The following is a 25,783-nucleotide window of genomic DNA, read 5'->3' on the forward strand; positions in this document are numbered from 1 at the left end:
TTCTAGCTTTCTCCCTCTCTCTCCCCGATTTTTCACTCTTCTTCTTCCTACCTTCTTTCTTTCTTCTTCCCAACCACAAACCGCCAGCAAATTAATCATCAGTACAATGCACACAAGGAATACAACAACAGGAGAGCAACGAATAAGGTCGAGACTTTATGGAGACAAGGGTCATGTCATGATTTAGCAAACAACAATCACAATTAACAAAGAAAGAGACAAAGGTATACATATGCAAGTAATGAATCAACTAGCCCAGCACTGAGATCCACAGGAAAATGAACATAATTAAATAACATTGCAAAGCAATAAGAAACAATAACCCCTGCCTACTTTCACCTTCAACTAACCACCACAATAAACACCCCCGACTCCACCGCAACTCCTCCACTTCTCCAGCCACCCACAACCGCTGTCACCGCGACCAGCACTAGCACCTTGCGGTTTGTGGGTTTTCTTCAATTGAATTGGGGGTTTTCTTAAAATAGGAACCCTAATTTAAGAAAACCCCCAATTCAATTGAAGCATGAACCCTAAATCGAATTGAAGATGTTCTTTGCCAAATTGCTGCAATTAAATCCTGGAATTGGAGTAATTGGCTGCCGAATTGCTCTTTACAGTAGGGCCAATTGGTGATTGCGGGCTGCAGAGGTTGTCGTATTGGTGTTTGCGGTAGGCGAACTGGTGGTAATTATGGTGGCTGAACTGGTGGTTGTTTGTTGATGTTGTTGTTGCGGGTTGTTGGCAGGCGCGACGGGGGAAGAGGAGGGGAAAGGTGGAGCAATGGTGGTGGTGGTGGTTGGGAAAAGAAAGAAAGAAGGTAGGAAGAAGAAGAGTGAAAAATCGGGGAGAGAGAGAGTGAGAAAGCCAGAAAATAGAAGAAAAAAAAGGAAAAAAATAAAAAAAGTGGGGCCCACTGACGGAAATTCTACCGGAAAAACAAAATGGGTGGTAATCTGAGCGTTTTTTTAATTTAATGGGTGGTAATTTAAAATAAAATTTTAATTGGGTGGTTGTTTAGAAATTGATACTATTTTTGGATGGTAATTTACAAATTATCCTTTATAATTTATACTCCGTACTGTTATTGAGAGAAGAGAGACTGCATTTTTACATGTGTAAGTTTTACGTGAAATTACATTTTTGCCCCTGATATGGACTCAACAAGCCCATACCTGGTAATGATCTATCACTGCTCTACATTCTTCCGCTTTTTTTAGTTACAAGCTTTTACATTTATGCATACACCAGGATCTTGTTTACGCAATTGACGAACTTTTAATCTCAAAATAATATCCTACTTTTTTTGGTGTTTTTTTTTTCCACTTTATATTTGAGTTCTTTATTTTAAGATCTACTTACATTGTCTTATTTTATTTATGGCACATTATATTCTTTTTACCATCTTACCTTCAAATCCTACAATAATTACACTTTTTCATCCTCTCTCTTTCTTACTTTATTCACCTTTTTCTTACACAATCTTACGGAATACTTTATTTATATTTTCTCACTTACTTTATTTTATACCCACTTGCATTTATAGTAACTGAGTATAACATAATTACTTGGGACTCCAATTATTCAAAAAAGGCTGTTATACACTTTTTTTTTTCTTTGGTAGGAAAAGCAAAACACTTCATAAGTTAGTATTCAACAAACTTGTACTAGTGTTATCAAGTTGACTCCCTAGTCTTTTCCAATTAATTGTCCAATAAATGATGCAATTTGAAAACAAGTTTGTCCTAAACAAACACTAGGTTACACTTATACGAGGCTTTCAATGTTTCAATCAACTTAATTATTATTACGTTTGGAAAGTTCTTCATGGCCCTCAAATGACATATAGTTACGTGTTGAGTTCATACACTATAATGAATACTAAGTGTCTATTCTGATTTATTAAAGTGAGCTGAACTGAACATAATTGATTGAAGCCGAATTGAATTGAACCGAATTGAATTGAATATTTTATGAGAGAAGAAAATTAGGAACTAAACTGAACCGATTGAAACTGAACTGAATTGAATTTAAGCTGAAAAGAACAGGCCTTAAGAACCACACTATAAAAATCAACCAAAGTTTCATTTGATTACTATAATACCTTATATATCATAATATTCTACTACTAAACATAATAAATACTTGTTTTTTTTCATTAGTTTCTTTCTTAAGTGTAGCAAAATGTCGTCTTTCACAAAACTCATAACTTTTGTAACCCTTTTATTATGCAACTTTGCATTACAAGTAACTCCATTATCATCTCAAGATGATAAAATCACAAGCTTACCAGGGCAACCCCCTGTTAATTTCCAGCAATTTTCTGGCTATATTACTGTCAACGAAGTCGAAAAAAGAAATCTTTTTTACTATTTAGTTCAAGCTGAAACTAACCCTTCTTCCAAACCCCTTGTTCTTTGGCTCAATGGAGGTTATTATTTTTTCCCACTTCTTCTTTTTTTTTTTTTTTTTTTTTTTTTTTTTTTTTTTTTTTTTGGGGTGGGGGGGGGGGGGGGGGGGGGGCGGGGGGTGGGGGTGGGGGGGTATTATATACTTCGTATTTAATTTGTATATGTTTACAGGGCCAGGTTGTTCATCTATTGGAGCAGGAGCATTCGGTGAACATGGACCCTTCAAACCAAGTGGAAATGGATTGATTAAGAATGAATTTAGCTGGAATAAAGGTGAAGCCTTTATATTTTTTATTTTTTGAAAAAGTTAGCTAATGCAAAACATGTACTATGTAATTTTTGTCAAAATTAAAAAAAAAACCATGTAATTAGTAAGAGCAAGATTAGCCCTGGGTCTTAAGATTCTAGATGACATCATCAATTTCTAATTTTGCAGTCTTAAGACAAGACTTTATTATTTTTAAGCATTTATGAAGTTTGGTCTTAATAAAGGTGAAGTCTTTATATTTTTTATTTTTTGAAAAAGTTAGCTAATGCAAAACATGTACTATGTAATTTTTGTCAAAATTAAAAAAAAACATGTAATTAGTAAGAGCAAGATTAGCCCTGGGTCTTAAGATTCTAGATGACATCATCAATTTCTAATTTTACAGTCTTAAGACAAGACTTTATTATTTTTAAGCATTTATGCAGTTTGGTCTCAATAAAATCTGAAGTGGAGTCTTGAAAATTCAAGACTCAACTTCAGATTCAATACAACACTCAATTTTTATTTTTTTTTATTTTTAAAAAACTTTAATAATTTAATTTATATGTAAAAAAATAAGTCTGAGCGACTGAAGAGATAAATTTTATCGAGTCTTGAGGAGTCTTAACATAATTATAAATTAAAAAATAATTAAATTTTATCTAAAAAGCTGATGTGGCAATGGATTAAAGTCTTAAAATGAGACTGTGCTAATCTTGCTCTAATAAATTAATTAGTTGATTAATACTCCTTCCTTTTTTTTATAAGCTAGAGTTCCTTTTTTTCATTTTTTTGAAAATCTCTTAAAACTTAATACTTCGTAATATATCTTTATCTACTAATGTCCCTACTCTTTCTTAGTTTATTATTTCTCATTGTTTAGTTTGCAGTCTCTCTCACACCAATTTACTTTTCAATTAAAAAATAACCTTATTAACCCCACGATCTCATTAAAAAAAATGGAGGGAGTATATTTTTTTCGTTTGTTTGTTTGTTTGTTTTTTGGTGATAATATCATTGTTATTGATTTGATTGCAGAAGCAAATATGTTGTATCTTGAATCACCAGCGGGAGTTGGGTTTTCTTATTCACTTAATAAATCATTTTATAATGGAGTTAATGATGAAATGACAGGTCTTTCATTTTCTAATTTAATTTCATTATATGATTTGTATATTTTATCTATTAATTACTTGTATTATTTACTGATGAAAATAAATGATAAAACTATATTTTCAGCAAGAGATAATCTGGTATTTCTTCAAAAATTCCTAGTAAAATACCCAGAATACAAGAATAGAGATTTGTTCCTCACTGGAGAGAGTTATGGAGGTCATATTCTTGTTCTATTATCTTTTTATTAATTTTTTTATTACGACCAAAATAGTATACAGGACAATTATTCTACGACACTGACTCGCAATTAATATGTTGAAATATCAAAAAAAAAAAAAAAAAAAAAAAAAAAAATTGAAAGTTTGTTTCCCCTGTTTGAAAACAGGACATTATGTTCCACAACTTGCTAACCTCGTGCTAAAATCAAGCTTCAAGTCAAATTTGAGGGGAATTGCTGCAAGTAAAAATCAATGATTAACAAATCAATAATGCAATTAATTAACTTTTTTTTTTGTGAATTTATACAATGATTATGCTCTTAAAATGCAGATAGGAAATCCACTGCTAGAGTTTAACAACGACTTCAATTCAATCGGTGAATATCTTTGGTCTCATGGACTAATATCTGATGCAACGTATGATCTTTCTGAAAAAATATGCAATTATTCACAAATTAGGAGACAAGATCCAAAAGGAAATTATTCAGCATCTTGCAAATTAGTTAATTCTCAAATTAACAGTGAGATTGGCAAGTTTATTAACTCGTACGATGTCACTCTCGACGTTTGTTTACATTCAGTTTCTCAACAAGCTCATGTCCTCAACCAAATGATGGTAATAATTAATACGAAGTACAAAGTATTTGCCGTCACATTGCTTCACTATCGGTTCTTGTCATTGTTTGTTCTTTCTTACGTATGTTACTTCAACTCGGCTAGAATTGTTATACACGGTTACATGCCTATCATTAATGAATATATTGCAATTTATTGTCTTAAAATGAACTGTCTAAGTGTCATATTAATGTCTGAGTGTTGTGTTACTCGTATTCAATTGAGATACTTGACATATTGATTGATTTAATGGCAGGATGAAGAGAAAATTGATGTTTGTCTTGATGATGAAATAACACTATACTTGAATAGGAAAGATGTACAAAAGGCTATGCATGCAAACCTTATTGGGGTAACTCAATGGGCTACTTGTAGCAAGTAAGATTCTTCTTAAATATTCTATTTTTGCACCAAAGATCCTGTTATAACAAACTGTACAATACTAATTTGGAAACATGCATGTATAAGCATGTCACATTGATAAGTTCAAGTTGCATTGGTAAGATTGGAATTTGTTTGTTGAAATTCGAGCTACTTTAGATTATAGGATACATTGGCAAAGTCCCATGTGAGATGATAATACGTAGAATTAGAGACATTCCATTTAAATGCATGCAAAATAGTTTTGGCCATAAAACTTCCATAATTTATAATTAGAGATGGCGATAACTCATGACTTTCTTGTCATAACCTTTACATCACGTCGGTTGTACATATCACGCCAAAGACTAATTAAATCAAAAGTTTAAAGTAAATGTTAGTTTTTACACTCTTTTATTTACTAGTATTACTTTCATTACCCGTTAAATTTTTTTTTTCTAAAATAATTTTGTTTATGGTGCTTAAATTAAAAGTTGTAATTTTGTTTTCAATCATCTAGAAAAGTAAAATTATCGAATTCAGTAAGGGTCTGTTCTAATTTACTGAAATGAGCTAAATTAAACTGAACTGTTTATGAGAGAAGGAAATTAGGAACTAAACTGATTGGAGCTGACCTAAACTGAACTATACTGAATTGACATTAAGCTGAAGAGAACGTACCCTAAATATTTACTCATGTTTTAGTGGTCCAAATTATAACAAATGTAAAAACACGCTTTTTTACAATAAATCCAAAAACTTATATCAGCCTAGTAGCGGCAACATGAGGGTTAGAGTCAGCATGAGTTGGTCCTTAGCTTGTTCTTTTTGAGCCGTGAGCATTATAAGTTTTTATTTTTTTTATATATAGATAAGATGAAGGGGGTTTATCTAACCGGAACCTCAACAATATATGTTAAATAATAAATACTATGTATGATACTATTATTTTGCACACCATTCTACTTTTTCTGTTAGATCTACGATACTTCATTGTTCATACTTGTATGTCATATCAATTATCAATATGACAACTAGAATATATTAATGACACAAGAATTAAGCATAAGCAGTAATATTCGACTTATCTTGTTCAAACTTAACTAAATTTATAAGTATATGACTTTTGAGCTTGGATCTTGATTTGAATGACAATACAAGCTCTAAGATGAGAAAGCAATAATTTAAGTGCACAATGTAAAACACGCACCGGAATTTATAGCAATTCATTCAAAGTAAGCTACATCCACGTTTAGGGAGATAGGAGCTTATATCAATCTACAATGCTAATTCTTGGATATACTTGTATACACTTTCATGTAGCTTATAATCTAGATTGTTAGTTGATTAATTTTCCACCATTATATTTTAACATTAAGATGCTTTGTTAACAATGGTATAGTGTGCTAAATTATGACATGGACGATTTGGAGATTCCTACTCTTCCACTACTTGGCACTTTCATTAAAAGCGGCGTGAGAGTTCTGGTTTATTGGTAATTTTACTAATCACTAACGATGTGTATTTGATATTTTTTTTAAAGGGTAAATTACATATGATCAGTAATTGTGGATATTCATGGACTTAATATTACTTCAAAATATCATTCCATTTTATTGTTTTAATTCTATTTGTGCAGTGGTGACCAAGATTCAATTATACCGTTCATCGGAACTAGAAGGCTTATAAACGGATTGGCAAAGGAGTTGGGACTAAACACTACTGTGCCTTATCGAACTTGGCTAACAAATAGACAGGTCGATTTGTCATGTATTTTGCAAAATTAATAATCACATTAATAGTGCAATTTAAACTAATAATGTGATAAAATTCAAACTTACTACAACCTTTATAGCCGGCTAGTCGCTAATAAAAAAAACAGGATATAGAGCACACAAATACATGCCATTAAGTTGACCATATTCAAGCTTGTTTATGCCTATTATTGACTGTTATTAGGTTCCTCTAAACAATTGCTTCACCCAAACTTTGTAGTAAAAAGAGCAAGAAAAGGATTGTTACTAACATGTTAATTTTGGCAGGTTGGTGGTTGGACACAAGTATACGGTGACATTCTTGCATATGCAACTATAAGAGGAGCTTCCCATGAAGCACCATATTCGCAACCCGCTCGATCTCTCGTGCTCTTCCGCTCCTTCCTGGATGGGAAGCCACTTCCAGATGTCTCACTTGCTCAATAATCTATGGATTATTATTAGACGTACCAAAAATTAATAAGCGCTAATTTTGATTCGGCCATACCTTCATAATAGAAAGTTCAGAAACCACAAGGATTGATTTGGTTATAATCAATTACATACAATAAGCAGATATTGCTGATTCTGCATGCAATGACAACCATCTGAATACGGACATCACGATTGATTATGAAGCCATACTCCAAAGAATTCGAAAAAAGTAAACAAAGTTGTACTTGAAAGAAGAAACATAATATTTTGAATCCATGTTATAGTTTCACATTCAAGTAAAAAAGATTGGAAATTGGTAGATCCACAAAAGGATAGAATCGCATTCTATCACATCTTACCATCTTGAATATCAATTCTAAGATAGCTGCTTCATTAACAATGTGCAAAATTAAAATTTTCCTAAGATAACAAATCATAGGGTGTACTTCATCAAGCCAGGAAATGACTAAAATCAATCATAGCTAAGTACCCCACTTTGTCACAATTCCAACATTTACCTGTAACCTTTTTATCAATCTTGCCTTTGGGTTTAAGGTTGCCCTTGTTCTTCTCAGATTTCCTCTTACCGGCACGATTGTCACCAGACTTCTTCCTGTCAAAGTCAGAATTGATAGTGGGAATTAGAAAAAAAAAAATTAGAGATGTAGGACTTAGATTGATTTTGGCTCTGATACAATGTCACGAAATAATTTTCCGTAGTTTTCATTAGAGTATAGCAAGCGTATATATAAAACCTAGCAAATAGATTAGGGCTCATGAGATAGGCCCGATAACTATACACTATACATAATAATAGGCCCTAACAAGATTAGTTTTCACAGCTAGTTCATTTCTCGCCTTAGAGTTGGAATCCTTAAGTCAATTCGCCTCTTCAATTTTCATGTGGCTCACTAGCTCTTCAAGAGTTAAACCCCTTTTCTTATACTTGAGGTGATTTCGATAATCAGACCATAATTCAGGTAATTTCTCAATCAAAACATTAGTCTGCAAATCTCACATATCTTCATACCTTCAGTAAGAATTTCAGCAACAATATTTTCATATAGACATGGCCATGGACTTGATCCATCGAATCAACCATCTTCAAATTCAACCAATTCCCAGTTACATATATCTTGATTTCAGATTTCTTGATCACAATCATATTACTTGATTTCATATTCATTAACAATGATAGTAGTCGTACTTTGGTTTGCATCATATTCTTTACTCCCAGTAACCGGAGTACTAGGAATTTCAATCATAGCATTGTTCAATAGGTTTTGGAGCATTCTTAGACAAAACATAATCAACTTCTACTTTTTTTTTTTCTTGATCACAATCATAATACTTGATTTCATATTCATTAACAATGATAGTAGTCGTACTTTGGTTTGTATCAGATTCTTTACTCCCAGTAACCGGAGTACTAGGAATTTTAATCATAGCATTGTTCAATAGGTTTTGGAGCATTCTTAGACAAAACATAATCAACTGTTATAAAGCAATCAACATTATTTGTGACCATCACTTATAATTAGTTACATCAAGAGACTCAACTTTAAATAGCTAAGATCAACATATAAGCGAGTTTGAGAATTGCTAGTCATATATGATTGTTGGAGTAAAGAGAGGAAACGTAGTTGACTTTTCCCCCGATCGGGCGGAGGCTCGCCCGACCGGGCGCGAGAATAATTGTTTTCTAATACGTCCAGGCGCCCGATCAGGCACAAGAGTATAGTTGATTTTCGTCGTTCGTTCGCCCTACCGGGCACGAGAGAAAATTTGAGATTACCAACATCTTTTTCTCTTTCTCTTCCTTTTCCTTTGTAACTCCCCCTTAACACCCATAATTAATGGAATGTTTTAAGGGGTTATTTACTATCTATTATTTCTGACTTTAAGGGTTTGTCTCATTGGATTGCTTAACTCTTTATCATCCCATCTTCCATTATATATTTACATGGTAGAAAAATCAGATTACCACAATTATCAAACACATTAAGCTAAACACAATTATTACTTTGGGCATAAGTTTACTAGTCTCCAACCTCCTACCGAAAAGTGCCTTTGATTGTGTGGGAGTGATGTGTGTAACCTTAGCGTAGGGAACGTACCAGCGAATACAATTGTGCACCCCGGTTGCGCCAGATTTCGTTTTTAAGTCAGTGATTATTATAACGCCACACCGAAATTTCTTTGAGTATTATTTCTCTTCTCTTGTTCATTTTATTAACAATTTTGTTCTAGACCCACTTTATATTACAACAATTTGAAAACGAAATAATGTCCATTGCAATTAGTGTTATGAACAAGACCCTTCCCGACCTCTTTAAGTTGGAGCCTCTTGTAGGGAATAATTTCAAGCCTTTAAAAATCCCACTAGCTTGAACCCCACTGTGATCATACACTAAAGTACGGTGGCGTCCAAAAGGGAAGAAGATAGAGCAAAAGAGTCGCCAACAAGTTTTTAAGGAACTTGTAAACCGTTCATAGGATGAAGGTTACACCCTTAACGATCCAAGAGATCGTCAACTCCATAAGGTCATGAACCAAATAAGGGTTCGGGGATGATGGTACAAATCCAACCTAAAAGAGATTGAACCTGCCCTAATAATAGGCCTCTACTTTATTCTGCTCGTATTCATGTGCGCTTTCTGACTAACATACAATCTATAGGTTAACCCTAAACCTGTTTAATCTATGTTGGTTGAATATTAATGCATAAATAAACTATTATTGGCGATCACTTGAATTATAATCACAATTAACCTAACAAGATTATTAATTATCTTATTAAGCGTGATTGCAAGTACAAATTCCCTTTAAACATGCAATAAAAGGTGATCAAGCAATAACAATATATAATATGATACATATCAAGCAACATAAAAATAACCAACATCATTAATAATAATCATGTTAAAGCATAGCAAGATCCTAGGCATGATACTAACAAGATTAATAACAAACCCTAGCATGTCACTAAACAATAAAAATCAAATCTTTAACCCTAACATGATACTAACATGAATAAATATTAGGAAGAATATAGGAAGCATCGCAACAATCATATTTAATATTAAAGAGATCCTAGACATGATACTAGGAATCAAAATAACAACAATGTAAACATGATTTCTACATCATAATATCAATAAATCAATTAAAGTACTTACTTGGATGCCTCGTACCTCTTTCTAATAACAAAATACACATGTTAGTAACTTCAAGGAAAATAATAAACAAAACAATTAAATTAAATAATTGAAATAGAGATTTGGGACCAAACCCTCAGAAATTAAACCTTTCACGTCTAGGGCGAAGGCAACTTCGAATATGGCTAGGCGTATCTAGACCTTGTGAATGCGGAATTTTGTATAAAAAAAGAGCAAGGAAGAAAGAATGCTAAAGAATGTTAATGAAAATTGATGAATGAATGATGTAGATGAATGCTAATTGGTGAATGATGAAGATAGTTGGTGAAGACTTAAGAATAAAGAGAATTGGTGAACGATAGATGTAGATCATGATTGAAAACGGAGTTTTTGATACAATATTTATAGAGAAAATCATCCAAAAAAAGATAATTTATCAAAACAGAGTCTGAAGACCACAAAACTAACTTGGCACCAGCCCTGGCTCATTGGCGCCAGGACCAGTGGCTAGCGCCAGGCGCCAATGGCTGGCGTCTGGCGCCAATCCTGATTCCAAGCGCCAAGGCCTGGGGTTGGACGCCAAATTGGATTTCAACGCGTTTTCGAAAATCCGATAAATTTCCCGTACTGGAAGATAAAATAATATAATTTCAGTCGAAAATGCTATTTGATCTTGATTAAAACTCTGAAGAGTCCTAATTGAATTAGGAATGATAAAACCTTCTAGAATGTTCTAGAAGACCAAAACCATCCCTAATTGCATTAGGAATGATAAATCATATTAGGCCCTCCCCTAGATCATTGGGCCGTACTTAAAGCTCAAACCGGGCCCAGTTTAGTAAATTGGCCATAACTTCCTCAATATTCATCGGAATTGGGCTTATAATATATCGCTGGAAAGGTCTTTGCAAGCCCCATCCAACTACACCACTATTGGACCCATATCATGGATCAATCAAACTGGATTGGCTGTTTTCTTAAAATAAAGTTTTCAAAAACAGGAAGAAGAGAAAAGAATTAAAACTTTCCGCAACACTAGACCTTTCCACACTTTCGTTTCATTCGATCATGATTCGACGTGAAAGACACTCATCACTGGGTTTGGTTTTGGGGAGACACAAATGGGTGTCTACAGAAGCCCCCACTTTGACTGAGTTTGGAGAAACGCAAGTTTCGAAAACAAAAGTCAAAGTATCAATAGGGACGGAGAATGATTCAGAACGTTTTGCGATCCTAAATCAATCTTATAACGCCGATACCTGCAAAACAATGTTAGTTAAACAGATAAAAGAGTTAAGAAACGCGTATCTTGCACCGTCGAGCACACGTCTCTGAAAGTAACCGATTGTTGCTGTTGCTGTTGTTTTGACGACCTCCTGCAAGCTAGAGAATGCCATCCCGCTTGAAAACCACTACGCCTTGTAACTGCTTCCAAATTAGAAGATTGCTTCGCCTGAAACTACCTCCTCCGCTGTGATAATATTCCACGTCCAAGGGAATATCATCGAAAATTATTTCTCTTGAAATAATTCTCATCCGCATTACGATCATCTTCCATGCCTCAGGAACTATGATCGAAGACAATTTCGCCCTGAAATTACCTTCAGTTGTTTGTGACAACTTTCCGCAAGCTAGGGAATGATGTCGAAGACATCTTCTCTTGAAGTCATCCTCATTTGATGCGATAATCTCCCAAAGGAAAATACCGAAGATCCACGCCTGTCGATCTTTAAAAGTTCGCCTGAACTTTGCTTTTGCTATGCCTGTACGTCGGCGCTCTTTGCTCTTGAACCTATATGTCGGTGCCCTTTGCTCTTGAACCTATATGTCGGCGCTTTTTGCTAATGAGCCAATGCTTAGGCGCTTTAAGCTAAGTGAGACGATCTTTTCATCAGATCGATCACTTTACGTAATCAAGCCGATTACCTAATCATGTCAAATTGCTTAGAGGGGCTAACTGGCGTACCAAGGAACCCAAAATATATTGCAGAAGGGTAGAACAACCTCAACAGGTGACTGGCTGCTTTGGCGTCGCTGAAAATCAATCAGCGCCAGACTTATGGAATTAGCGCCATGCGCTGAAATTGGCGTATGGAGCCAAGCACGGAATATGACGCCAATGCCTAGGGACTGGCGCCAGCACGGATTCTTCTTTAAAATCAGTTTTCCGTTTTATTTCTCGCTCTGTTCGTCGCGAAACAGCCCGAGAGAAGTCCGAAAACTTCAATTGATCGTTGCTCATTCGTTTCTCAACCGAATTCGCTCAAATTTGTTTCAAATCAAAGCTCTTCTCATCCATATTCCCGATCTATGTAAGTTTTCCTCCAAATCACACCGGTTTTTATGAATTTTTGGCATGTTCATTCACGAATTTCATGAAAATTAGAAACTTATAATGCTCAATTTGCTTTGTTTATCAAGTTTTATGCCATGAAATTGCTTGTTTATGTTTGTATGTTGCCTTGGGAGTAATTTGAGACTTGTTTGACTCAATTTGGTGAAGAAATGAGCAATCCGCCATTGTTGGACCTCCTAAGGTCGTGAAAAACAATGTGGCTCGTTCTTGATGTTTTTGCTAGCAATTCTTGTTCAATTTGTCACAATAATCACTAAAGTGTTGCAAGAAATCGTTTGATTGCTTGAAAAAATGTTGTCATGCTCAATTTGAATTTGTGCTCTGTTTTAGTACTACGTACTCTGTTTTTGCGAACATAGTATCATGCGGCTAGACGAACCTTTAGATACTATAGAACCTTAATTTATGATGATTCTGCACAATGTAGCATGGCTAGACAATAAGGCTCAGGTTCACGGTCCCGAAACACTAGACGGGAGCATGAGCCCGTGGAAGACGACACTACACCGTCCACTTCGCTTGGTCGGTTCCCAGAGTGGGATGAGCAGACCTTGTTCTTTGCCCCTGTCCACCACATTTCCGAGAGGGTGAGACGGGGAACCGAGCCTGGGAGGACACAACATCACGGCTCTGGCTGCGATGGTCTAGGCGATTTGTATAGGATGCATATCGCTAGAGATCGAGAGACGAGAACCCTATGGGAGTCTTTTGGACTGGTTGCCTTGTTCGAGACCTCCGAGGCTATGGTTGTCTCCAGCGGGGGTCACCACGTAGTACGCGCTCTGGTGGAGTTCTTCTGGGATACCACCAACATTTTTCATTTTCCATGGGGTGAGATGATGGTCACTCCTACAGACTTCAGTCTCATCACAGGACTGGAGTTCTCTTCTGTGCCACTGCCATTCGACGGCGGTATCGACGTCTTTTCTCCAGAGGTCGAGGAACTGTTGGGGCCAATTGTTGTTCGGGCCCGAGCTGAGGTCGAGACGACTCAGTTCAGTGTTAGGGGGATTCGCCGCTCAACGCTGGCAGCGGCTCTTGATGACGATGCGACCACCCGAGGGCAGCGGGTGCGCATCTTTGTGTTGATGTTGTTGTCAGGGAAATTCTCCCCTGACAGGGGTAGTAGGGCGTTGCTTTACTACCTCCCTGCTGTTCGCGATCTCCGGCGGATCGGGACTTATGACTGGGCCAGCTTGGCCTACACTGACTTCGTTCGTGCACTGAGGGACTCGTGTCGCCATCGGTCCTTTAGGACGAACGTTGCTTTGTCTGCTTTTTGGAAAGTCATAGAGGTAACCATTATTCCCTATAAAGTTTAGCCCTACATGTTAGGCAGCATTTACTCATGCTTTAGCTTTTTTGTAGATCTGGTTCTATGAGTACTTTCCTTCCATTGCGCCGGCGAGACCATCGCCGAGGGGGTATCCGGTGAGCGCCTCTTGGGGCGGCCACCATGTGGCCCTGTCTCCTGCACGTGTCCGGAGTCGGATCATCTCAGTACGACTTTTAGTATTTATCATGCGCTTCTGCGACGTTTTAGACATGTTCTTATCTGATCGGTATTATTATAGGGATTTGAGGTAGTATACCGACCGTGGGGCGGTTGGACAGTCCCTGGATTAGCTGCACAGTACTCTACTGAGCGCCGCTACTTTCTGGGGACCTACGGAGCGGTTGTGTACTTAGGAGAGAGAGTTGCTAGACAACACTCTTCCGATGTTTTTGTCGTTCCTGCTCCTCCACCACGTCACATGTTCGACGAGAGAGAGTTGTCGAGCATGGCTGAGGAATCCGGTTCCCTCTGGCAGTCCCATGTGATCCTTGGGCGGAGTTATGTTGAGGAGCTACTTCCTTTGTTGGCTCCAGCCCCTGTGCCGGCCGAGGATGTGAGGGTAAGATCCTTAGCTTTTTTTTTTCGCTGAGTAGCCCCCAAGTAATACCTTGCTGATTTCTTTCTGTTTTATCATGATGGTCCCACTGAGTTTGTGCCACCCCGTATGTCCATCCACTACCAGGGGATGTACGGGCCGATCGAGGAGATGATTTCTCCGGCTCCTGAGGGCGACCGCTTCGTGGAGCGGTCGATTCCTCGTCACCAGACTAGGGTAAGTCTAGTTCTAATTCAGAATCTTGTATTCAGTTATCATGCATTTTTACTGACTTAACTTTCCTTGACAGTTCTCACGCGAGGTGGTTTCGGCTATGGCACGATGCATAGATGCCTTCCGGAGCCAACTCGTTCGGATGAGGAATGCGGCTACCTGTCGTCGAGACGACGCTGTTCGAGAGGTAACTTTTCTTTACTTATTATTATGCTTCTGTTTTTACCTTGTTTCTGATTTAATTCTTTTTGCAGGGTTAGCCGATTGCTTCTCACACCCGTACGAGGCCTGAGGGGCGGAGAGAGCCGGCGAGGTCTAGCTCGAGACGTCGTCGCACTTCGTCTAGAGGTAGAGGTGGTCGTTCCGAGGCTGCTCGAGCCGATGTTGCTGAGGGCTCAGGGTCTTCTTCTGAGGGTGCTCCTGCTGCACCGGTAGGAGAGGCTACCTCGGCTTTCAGAGGTGGTGGGATGTACGAGGTTGGCTCATCATCGCAGCAGCCTCCGCGATCTCAGCCTCAGGTTGACCTTGGCTGGAGCGGTCCTGTTTTGAGTTTCCCTCCTCCTACGGAGACTGGAGCTGGTGCTGAGGCCGGAGCTGGTGGAGAGGTGACTCCTCAGACGGCGCAGTTTTATGGCATGATGGGCCTACATCCTCCGGCGCCGTAGTTTATTTCTGTATATGCATTTTATTTTGACTTTTTATAGAACTTTGCCTTTGACTTGTTATTTAGACACTTTGTACTTTATGTTATTGTGAATTTATCTATTATTATGTTAGTTTATGTTAGTGTGTGTAAATGTGATAACAATTTTGCGCAAAAATTCCGTCATTTTTATTATTGATGGAGGGTATTATTCGACTCTCTCCCCCAAAAGGAAAAAATAAAAAGGAAAAAATAAAACGGAGAAAAAGGCTGGTTTTTGAAAATTAATTCAAAAAAAAGAAATAAAAATAAAAATTAACTAAAAATAACTGCTATATTTAATTAATAAATTGAAAAATATTTAGAAAAATAAAAACGGGGCCATAAAGTCATTAACCGACTCCAATTTAATATCAAAACGCAAACTGAGCACGCACGGCTGTCCTGCTGACTTGGCGCCAGCTGGCACCAGCCTATGGTGCGTGGCGCCAGGCGCTATTTCAAGCGTGTGGCGCCAAGCACTGATGGGTGGCGCACTGGCTCCAATGTCGGGGATGTGACGCCAATTGACGCTGACTCCGTATTTCATTCAGATTGAAATTCCTCGCAATTTGTGCATAAATAGCCCCCTGCTCAGCCGATTCTTCACATAATTCCAGCGAAAAAATTATTCTTCTCTTTAGAAAAAATAATAATCATGTCTTTAGCCACTAAAACCTTCACCCAATATTCTCATGAATGGTGTCGATCTCTTAATGCTAGAGAAAGAAAAGAATTGGATTTATTTCACTTAGGGGGAATATATGGCATTAAAGGGGTAGATCTAGACATAGACTTCATACATACCGCTTTAGAATATTGGAACATTGATACACATTGTTTTAGAATAGGGTATGATGAAATTAGCCCTTTGCCAGAGGAATTTGGTGCTATTTTAGGCTTCCCTGCAATAGACCTGGTAGTAATCCCTAGAGTAGATGCATATTACTATAAGGATTTTGAGCGCTTCTTTAACTTGAAGGAAAGGGATTTATCAAAAATAGTAGATGGCAATGTAGTGAACTTAAAAGAATTTGCACGCAATTATTTTGATAAACCGCTTTCTGAATCTTTTCACATATATAGAAGAAGGGCGTTCTTATTCTGCATGCTTAATCAATATTGTTTTAGTAGTGGTAAAACTAATGAGGGACAATCAATTATAACCACTGTGCTAGAACAAATTGAATCCGGGAGAAATCCAATGCCATTGATAGTTGGAGAGACTATGATTAGTCTAGATGAATTGAAAAGGGACCCAAAAGCACCTCTTCGCGGTTCTCCAATTTTATTACAGGTAGAAAAATAATATTTTTTTAATTACAGAAATCAAAAAATATATTTATTGTATTGTAATATTAATTTATTTGCATTGGAATTTTTTACAGATGTGGCTAATGGAGAGGCTAGGATTAATTAGCCCTCCGCACAATATTGAAAATTATACGCCCACTTGCTTTGTGAGAAGAAAGAAGCGCATCCCTAAAATTGGGCGTCATGGGTGGAAGAAAGTTTTTGAATCACGTGATTTTGCTATCAAGTGGGTCATCCCATGGTGGAAAATAAAAAGGATGGTTGGTGTTAACAAGCAACCTTTCTGCCGTCTTCCAAGCTTGTCTCGCGTGACATATTATTATCCCTGCAGAGTAAAGAGACAATATGGCTTGCTTCAAAATATTCCTTCCGGGGATCTTCGTCCTCCCTATGAGTATCCCGTATCTCAAGAAGTGGATAAATTTGACACTTACTGGAGCGCTAGACCTTTATGGGAAGTGATTACCCAAAAGGTTCCCTCTTCTTTACCTAATGATGTAAAGAAGTGGTTGCTGAAGAAGTCTTCAATTGATCAGGGTAGAACCGATGTGAAGAATCGTCTAGGTGACAGGGTGACACCGACCAAGGAACGCTTAGGTGCAAGAATTGAATTCAAGACACCTACAATGCCTAAGAAGAAGAATACTACTAAAGACAAGGGGAAAAGGAAAGCTACAGACAAGAAGGCTTGGGTGGAAAAGAAGCATGGGGTGCTAGCTGAAGGAGAGACAATCTATTCTAAAATTGAATGTAGGTCCTCTAAAGGATGCCTACTGGCTAAAGAAATGGATGAAGAGGAGGAGGCGGAAAAGAATTGGAAAAGAGCAAAGAAGGAGAAGAAAGACTAGAACATTGCTTAGCTTTAGATTTATTAGATTCTTAATTTTATTTAAAGTTGATTTATTTCAGCCTTATTTGAATTCCATTAACAATGTAATTTTGTTTTATTAATAAAATTTCAGCTTTCAATTAAATTGTTACTTTAAATTTAATTTATTAAAGCAATGAAAAACCCGAAGCAATTAATTTTCAAGAAATTCTTCGAGTACGGAAGTCGGAAATTTTCCGAAAAACACCGAAATTCGCCCAGATTTTATGACTGAATTGGCGTCAGTAATTGCAGATTGGCGCCAGCTATTGAGGTTTGGCGCCAGGCGCCAATTCCATCGTCTGGCGCTAATGGCTTTTGGCTGGCGCCAGACTCTGTTTTGTGACGCCAATAATTTTCCGACTTTTTGTTGACTTTTTGTTGATTCTGGAACGCGGAGATGTCAAAAAATAAAGTGGCCGCACCCATAATGGGTTTCCTACGTATCCTTTCCTAAGGAATTAGGCCGAACGTAGCTCTCTTGAGTGTCCTACTCAAGTAATTATGGGTAGTATTTTTTAAGTTGGTCAAGATTGGTCATGTTTGAGATTTCATTGCCATCCATGTCAGTTAATTTTGTTGCACCACCTGACAGGATTGTTTTGACAATGTAGGGGCCAGACCAATTAGGTCTAAACTTTCCCCTTGGATCTAAAACATTTTTTCTTAGCGCTTTTAATACCAAATCTCCTATTTTGATATTTCTTGTCTTGACCTTCTTATTAAAATGTCTAGCCATACGAGTTTTGATAGCACTGAGTGTGATGTAGAGCTTCTAGTCGTTTTTCGTCGAGTAGGATCAATTATTCTAGTCCATTCGACTTCATCGTGTTTACTCTCTAGCGCAATATGTAGAGATGGTATTTCTAGTTCGACAGGTTGTACGGCATCCATTCCGTATACCAAAGAAAATGGTGTATTTCCTGTTGACGTACGGATTGACGTGCGATAACCCCACAATGCAAAGTGAAGCTTGTCAGGCCAATCCTTATAATTTTCTGTCATTTTCTCGATGATAGTCTTTGAATTCTTATTAGCTGCCTCGACTGATCCGTTTTCTTGAGGTCTATAAGGGGACGAATGATGATGTTGGATACCATATTTATGTAGCAAATCTTCACATTCGGCTTGAAAGTGAGTTCCATTGTCACTTATCATTTCATGTGGGACTCCATATCGACAAATGATATTCCTCTCGATAAAAAGTGCTACATGTTTTGCAGTGAGTTTAGCGTATGATTGCGCTTCAACCCACTTTGTAAAGTAATCAATTGCTACTAGAATAAATTCGTGGCCTCCTGTCCCTGGAGGAGTGATCTTGCCAATTATGTCAATTCCCCATGTAGAGAATGGCCATGGTGATGTGTAGGTGTAGAGCAAAGATGGAGGAACGTGCTGTAAATTGGCATAAATTTGACACTTAGGGCATCTTTTCACATATTGATGGCAGTCCCTATTCATGGTAGTCCAATAATACCCTTCTCGCATTATTTTCTGGACTAACATTTTGCCATTTATATGAGTTCCACAGATTCCTTCGTGGACCATTCTCATTATTCTTTGTGCATCCATCTTTAGGTACCCTTTTATGTAACTCGTTGTCTATGAGTACATATTGAGAAGCCAAAAGTCTCAAGGCTCGTTTTGCTCTTTTGTCAGCATGAGGAGGGTATTCTCCCTTGGTGACATAGTTGAGAATGTCTGTGTACCATGGTTCTTCTTCTTGTTCTTCATCTTCATCTTGGACTGGGTCGTCGTCTTCTATAGCCTGTATATATGCCGGTTTGTGCCTTTTTTCGATAGTTAGAGGCATTTGCTCGATATCCGTGGGAATCCTGACCATTGAGGCTAATCTTGCCAAGGCATCAGCAAATTGGTTTTCTTCTCTAGGTAGATATGTGTATTCTACCTTCTCTAACTGATCGATAAGAGTTTCCAGATAAGTTTGGTAAGGGGCTAGGCTTTCGCTCCTTACTTTCCACCTTTTAGATATTTGATTGATGATTAGAGAGGAATCTCCGAATATCCTTAATTTCTTTACTCCCAATGCTAGGGCTGTTTCAAGGCCTACCACGCATGCTTCATATTCAGCAGCATTGTTGGTAACGTCGAAATCAAGCTTTATTGAGATTGGGACGTGTTCTTCTTTAGGTGATACTAGTAGCACTCCGACACCACATCCCTTTTGGTTTGAGGCTCCGTCGAAATACAAGGTCCAAGTATCATCTTCGGTGACCATCAAATCTTCATCTGGAAATTCATTGTCTTGTATTGGTGTCGAGTCTTCTATTGGAAAATCTGCCAGAAAGTCTGACACCACAGATCCTTTAATAGCTTTTTGTGGCATAAACCGCACATCGAACTGGGCTAAGTTGACTATCCATCTTGAAATACGTCCATTGAGCGTTGATTTCTCGAACAAGTATTTGAGTGGATCTAATCGAGATACCACAAAAACGGTTTGCACCAACATGTAATGTCTCAATTTAGTCGTGGCCCACACCAAAGCGAGGCACAATTTCTCGAGTGGTGTATAGCGTGTTTCGTATTCGAGCATCTTCTTACTTAAGTAACAGATTGCATTCTCTTTGTTTTCTACCTCTTGTGCTAGTATGTCTCCCATTGTCTCTTTGGTAACCGTCAAATATAACCTAAGAGGTATTCCGGGAAGTGCTGGCGCTAATACGGGAGGATTTGCGAGATAGGCTTTGATCCGGTCAAAGGCTTTTTGACACTCGTCATCCCATATTACTGGTACATTCTTCTTGAGCTTTTTGAAGATTGGTTCGCATATCGTTGTTAGTTTTGATATGAACCTACTTATGTATTGCAGCTGGCCAATGAATCCTCGAATCTGTTTCTCGGTCTTGGGCGGTGGCATTGACATGATTTCTTAATCTTGGTTGGATCTATCTCTATTCCTCTAGAGCTTATGACGTACCCCAAGAGCTTGCCTGAGGTGACTCCAAAAGCACATTTTGATGGATTTAACCTCATATTGTATTTTCTTAGCCTTTCGAAAAATTTCCTTAAGGCTACTTGATGGCCTGGACGGTCCTTTGATTTCACAATCATGTCGTTGACATATACTTCAACTTCTTTGTGCATCATGTCATGGAGCAAGGCAGTTGCTGCACGTTGGTAAGTAGCACCTACGTTTTTCAACCCAAATGGCATTATCGTGTAACAGTAAGTGCGCCATGGTGTGATGAAAGTTGTCTTCTCCATGTCTTCTTCCGCCATGAGAATCTGATTGTACCCTGTGTATCCGTCCATGAATGAGAGAATCGCGTGATTTGCCGTGTTGTCTACCAAAATATCGATGTGTGGCAAAGGGAAGTCGTCCTTTGGACTTGCCTTATTTAGATCTCGATAGTCGACACACATCCTTATCCTTCCGTCTTTCTTTGGAACTGGGACGACGTTGGCGACCCATTCGGGGTATTTGGATACCTTGATGAAAATTGCAGTTATTTGTTTTTGAACTTCTTCTTTTATCTTAAGTGCTACGTCGGGTTTCATTCGACGTAACTTTTGTTTTACAGGTTTCATTCCTGGGATTAATGGTATAGTGTGTTGAGCTATTTCTCTGTTAATGCCTGGCATATCTTCATATGACCAAGCAAATACATCGATAAATTCTTTAAGCAAGTTAATTAAATCGGTTCTTTCTTGTTTATTCAATGTTAGTTCGATTTTAACTTCTCTTTTATGAGTTGAATCATTTGAGATGTCAACTGTTTTGGTCTCTTCAATTACTGGTGTTTTCTTTTCAAGTGTTTCCATTGCTTTAATAAATTCTTTATCTTTTTCATCGTTAGCTAAGCAATGTTCGTCATCTTGGTTAAGGAAGAACACGAGAAGTAAGGAGAATGAGCGATATTATTATACTCTGAGATCATTACATCAAAGAGTGATATGTCCTCAGGGACTGGATCACTAACTATCCTAGGAGAAGAGATAGGAAAGGGAGGCGTTATAGCTGAAGACTTAGAAGGTTCTAAAGGGAAAGACTCTGACTCAGACTCTGACGATTCTTCAAACATTGGCCCTTGTCCTGTCGTGATTGATATCTTCCTCCCACTCGGAGTGGTCACCTTGATAGTCTTGCGCCACCCTTGCAGTGATCCTTCAGCTGGAGTAATTAGCTTTGAGGGGTCGAAGTTTTCGCTTTGTAGGACCGTTTGAATGAGTGAGGAGTTATCTTCCTCATAAACTGGCTCATTCTTTTCTCGCCCAAACAGTAATCCCATGACGTTAAAGTCAAAGCATGGAGGTACTTTCTCCTTATGGACGGGAGTTGGGATTTCGTCAATGAATTAGCAATCCAAGAAAATCTCGAATCCTGGTTGTCGTATGCCATTTACAAAAAATGGTTCGGGAAATTCATGGCATGGATAGTCCTCTCCTTCTTTTATAAACTGACCATTAAGCGTAAGGGGTACTGATCCATTGGAATTGCTTTCTTTTGAATGCGAGCGTCCCTACGTGCTTTCAATTTGTCCTGGGCTCGCTTGAGATCTTTCCGAGTCAGTTCGAAACCAAGTCCGAAAGTATCTAGTTTAGGGAGGCCAGGTGACTCTATCGATTTTGCTATACCCTTCTTCTTTCCTAAGGTCATCCCAGGGAAGTGTCCTTGTTTCTTTAGCATAGTGTTGATAATCATGTTGGAATGGGGGTCGTGGCAAAGAGATGTCCTTTCATCCTCTTGGATTAAGGAGACTTCTTCGTTAAAGCCCCATAGGTCTTCATCATCTTCGTCGTGCTCCACGTTGATGATTGGATTCTCTATTGATTTGATCCTCATTGGCGAAGCATCAATAGTGATGGGGATTCCTCCAACTATGGCTTTCACTTGTTGGTGGAGAGATGAAGGGACGGCCTTTAGATCATGGAGCCAAGGGTGTCCTAACAACAGATTGAATGAGGCTTTGATGTCTACCACTTGAAAAGTAGTAGCATGTTCTATTGCTCCTGCCGTCACATTTAGAGTTATTTTGCCAAGAGCTTGACGTCGAGTATTATCGTAAGATCTTATTCCTTGTGTGGACGGAGTTAAATCCTCATCCTTTATGCCAAGCATCCTTGCAGTCCTAAGTGGACAGACATTAATAGCCGATCCATTGTCTACAAGAGTCATGGGAACATTCATTCTTTTGCAGACTACCGTGAGGTTTAACGCCTTGTAGTGTTTGTCACCTTCTGGGGGTAAGTCTTTATCAGAGAAGGTGATTAGATTAATCGGACTAGGGAGGTCACTCGTGAGGAAGTTAGCTAGTCCCTCAGGAGTGGTGTCAGAATCTATCCCGATTTTGTCCAAGGCACCTATGTTCTCGAGATGTTGCCAGAAGCTTCCATACGTTCATCTCAACTTTTGTCTTCTTGAATTGTTTAGCGATGTCATTGTCTTCGATGATAGGTATGGGAACTTGTTGTACAGTAGGCATGGGTTGTGTTGAAACGGGAGGTTGTATTCTCCCGGATCTTGTGAGGACGTCTATTGATGAATCTTCTTCAGCCCAAATGTCGTCCGTGGTGTATGATACGGAAGGTGAAGGTCCCACTATGTCTTTTAGATAGACATTTTCTTCATCACTGTCCCATACTCCATTAACATTTATTTCCTCTTCTTGTTGAACTTGGACTAATTCTTTTCTATCAATCATTTTCTGCACCAAATCCTTGAACTTGAAGCAGTTTTCTAGGGTGTGTCCTCCTGACTGATGGTATTGACAGTAATATCTATCTGTCCTTTTTAATGATTCAAATGGTCTCGGTTCGAGAGGTTTGACCTTGCCGCTCTCGGAGAGCATTTTAAACATCTGTGCATACGGGATCCCAATTGGAGTATAAACGTTATTGCTCTTCTTGGGTCTTTCAGTGACTTGTAAGGGAAAGTATTTTGCCTCATAAGTCGTTTTTACTGGTGTGAATTCTCTCTTAGGTTCTTCATCATATTCCTTGCGAAGTTCATTCAAAATTTTTTGCGTTTCATGTAACAGTTGCGATGTCTCCCTCAGATACAGTGTGAGTATTCGTATCTCTACCTCATTTGCTGGTTCTGGAAGATTATCTTTGACATCGAAAAATATCTCTTCTTCTTCCTCTTCGACATTGGTTTCTTTGACAGGCTTAATGAGAGATGAGGGGTCAACTTCGCTTTCTTCATCGGAGATAGCCAATGTGTGAGCTAGAGGTGCATTGTCAATACTTGGTTTCTTACTGGCGGGGGGCAACGGCAGCTTGTTACTGTCAATTAGGTCTTGGATAGCTTCCTTAAGCTTCCAACAGCTTTCAGTAGAATGGCCCCTACCTTGATGATATTTGCAATGTGCATTGGGGTTCCAATTAGGCGACCTCTTCTCGACTGGTGGATCTCCAAATGGTCCAATGGGAGTTATAAGACCTTTTGCATTTAGCCGATCAAACGCGGTGTCATAACTCATGCCAATAGGAGTGAAGTTTCTCCTAAACGGTTTCTTTTGTCCTTGATTATTCATGGTGAGGACTTCTCCTAGATTAAAGGCGCTAACATTATTTGAGTGGGCGGTTTTGGAAGAAGAAGGATTGTCGTTCTTCTTTCCTTTCTAGCCACTGTTGGAGTTATTGTTGGCAGCTTTAGATTTAGCCAAGTCATCTTCAATATTAATCCCAATATCATAAACAGCCTTAAAGGTATGAAGGTTATTTTGATATTTAAGATGTTTTGAATATTTTTCTTGGAGATTTTTAATGAACAGTCTCACGGACTCTTTTTCACTTGGTACTTCAATCATTTTAGCTGAGGTTTCTCTCCACTTGTTAAAGAAAGATGTGAAGCCTTCATTCTCCTTCTGTTTGAGGATTTCAAGTTCTCTATGGTCAGTTTCGACTTGAACTTTGCACTTGTACCTATCGACGAAAGCGTTTGCTATGGATTCCCAAGTAGAGGTCTTTTCTTTTTCAAGAGAAAAGAACCATTGTTGGCAAACGGTCTTGAGAGATAGCGAGAACAGAGAAGGGAAGACCTTCTTATCGATACCCTTGATACTCATTATTGTTTCAAACGCTCTTAGATGGAAGTAGGGGTTGTCGATTGCCCTAAACTTTGGGATGTTGTTGGCACTGAACTTCTGCGGAAGAAGATCCTTATCCACTGAGACCCCTTGGGATGTGAGTTCTTGAAACTTGTAGTCGCTGGACAACTTGCTTAGGCTTTCTTGCATGAGGTCCATTTGTTGTTGCTTCGCGGGATCCTCGATCTTAAGTGCGAGAAGCTTCAGTGTCTCAATTACAGTAGCCAGTTGGTTCTTGAGATCGTTAACTTCTTCCTGAGTTGCCATTATAACTCTTGCTTTCCTCTTGCGAGCTATAGGTTTGTCGAAAAGTTGGACTTGTACGAAGAGGTTATCTTTGATTAATCGTCCTTCCTTTCTTGACCACGCGCTGTAAATTAAGCCAGTTTGCGTTTTAATTACTTGACTCGAATCAATTTGACTTTATGGCTTTTAAAAAAAAAGGGTATGCAAAAAGTATGCATATTTTTAGGGAATAATAATGTACATGTGTTTAGGGAACTTAAGTATTATTATTTATTGGAGGATTAATATCCGACTTACCCTCCTAAAAAAATGATGAAAAATAACGCGCGCACACAAGACTCCCTTAATCATGGTCAAGACATGTGTATTGGTGTGTGTATTGAGTGTAAGTGACATGCTTGGACTCTTGTGTAAGACCATGGGACTTAGTGCCTAGACTCGAATATTGATTCAATTAAGCATTATTACCAGCAAAATGAACCGAATTAAACAGGAAACTGATTAATTAGACATTAGGTGATGACTTGACAAATAATCCGAACTGTCGACCAAGCGACAGGACTGGCGTCACAATATGGTGGTTGGCGCCAGACTTTTTAGTAAATGTCTGGCGCTACACACCATACAGTGGCGCTACAGCCCAGATTTTGGCACCAATACTGGAGCCTTGGTCTGGGACTGTTTTCGGTATTATTAGTCAACTGGGGTATGCCTAAAGTCGTACTAGGTCAATTCCGATTAAAAGAAGAAAAAAAAATTTATTGACTCGAATTAATTAATTAATTAATTAGGCAAAGTTCTTTAAGTCATCAATTATAATCTCAACACAAATCAGCAAATGGT

At 38.2% G+C, this 25,783-nt stretch overlaps 1 protein-coding gene across 1 annotated transcript; it reads left to right on the top strand.

Moving 5' to 3' along the window:
• Nucleotides 1–2,097: 2,097 nt before the first annotated feature.
• Nucleotides 2,098–7,325, top strand: LOC110710570 (serine carboxypeptidase-like 45). The gene is made up of 10 exons (XM_021888897.1): nt 2,098–2,431; nt 2,583–2,684; nt 3,697–3,792; nt 3,898–3,990; nt 4,160–4,230; nt 4,324–4,608; nt 4,864–4,985; nt 6,370–6,462; nt 6,607–6,724; nt 7,010–7,325. Exons 1-10 carry the CDS (start codon nt 2,185–2,187, stop codon nt 7,166–7,168), a joined length of 1,386 nt encoding a protein of 461 aa, XP_021744589.1. The 5' UTR covers nt 2,098–2,184; the 3' UTR covers nt 7,169–7,325.
• Nucleotides 7,326–25,783: the final 18,458 nt, after the last annotated feature.

Source organism: Chenopodium quinoa, unplaced genomic scaffold (assembly GCF_001683475.1).
Source record: "Chenopodium quinoa cultivar QQ74 unplaced genomic scaffold, ASM168347v1, whole genome shotgun sequence".
Classification (NCBI taxonomy): domain Eukaryota; kingdom Viridiplantae; phylum Streptophyta; class Magnoliopsida; order Caryophyllales; family Amaranthaceae; genus Chenopodium; species Chenopodium quinoa.

What these genes read in the sequence shown, in the direction of transcription:
- LOC110710570 (XM_021888897.1), top strand. Translation starts at nt 2,185, where the DNA reads ATGTCGTCTTTCACAAAACTCATAACTTTTGTAACCCTTTTATTATGC. An exon ending in TGTTCTTTGGCTCAATGGAG is followed by an intron (nt 2,432 to 2,582) that starts GTTATTATTTTT and finishes ATATGTTTACAG; the next exon opens with GGCCAGGTTGTTCATCTATT. An exon ending in TGAATTTAGCTGGAATAAAG is followed by an intron (nt 2,685 to 3,696) that starts GTGAAGCCTTTA and finishes ATTTGATTGCAG; the next exon opens with AAGCAAATATGTTGTATCTT.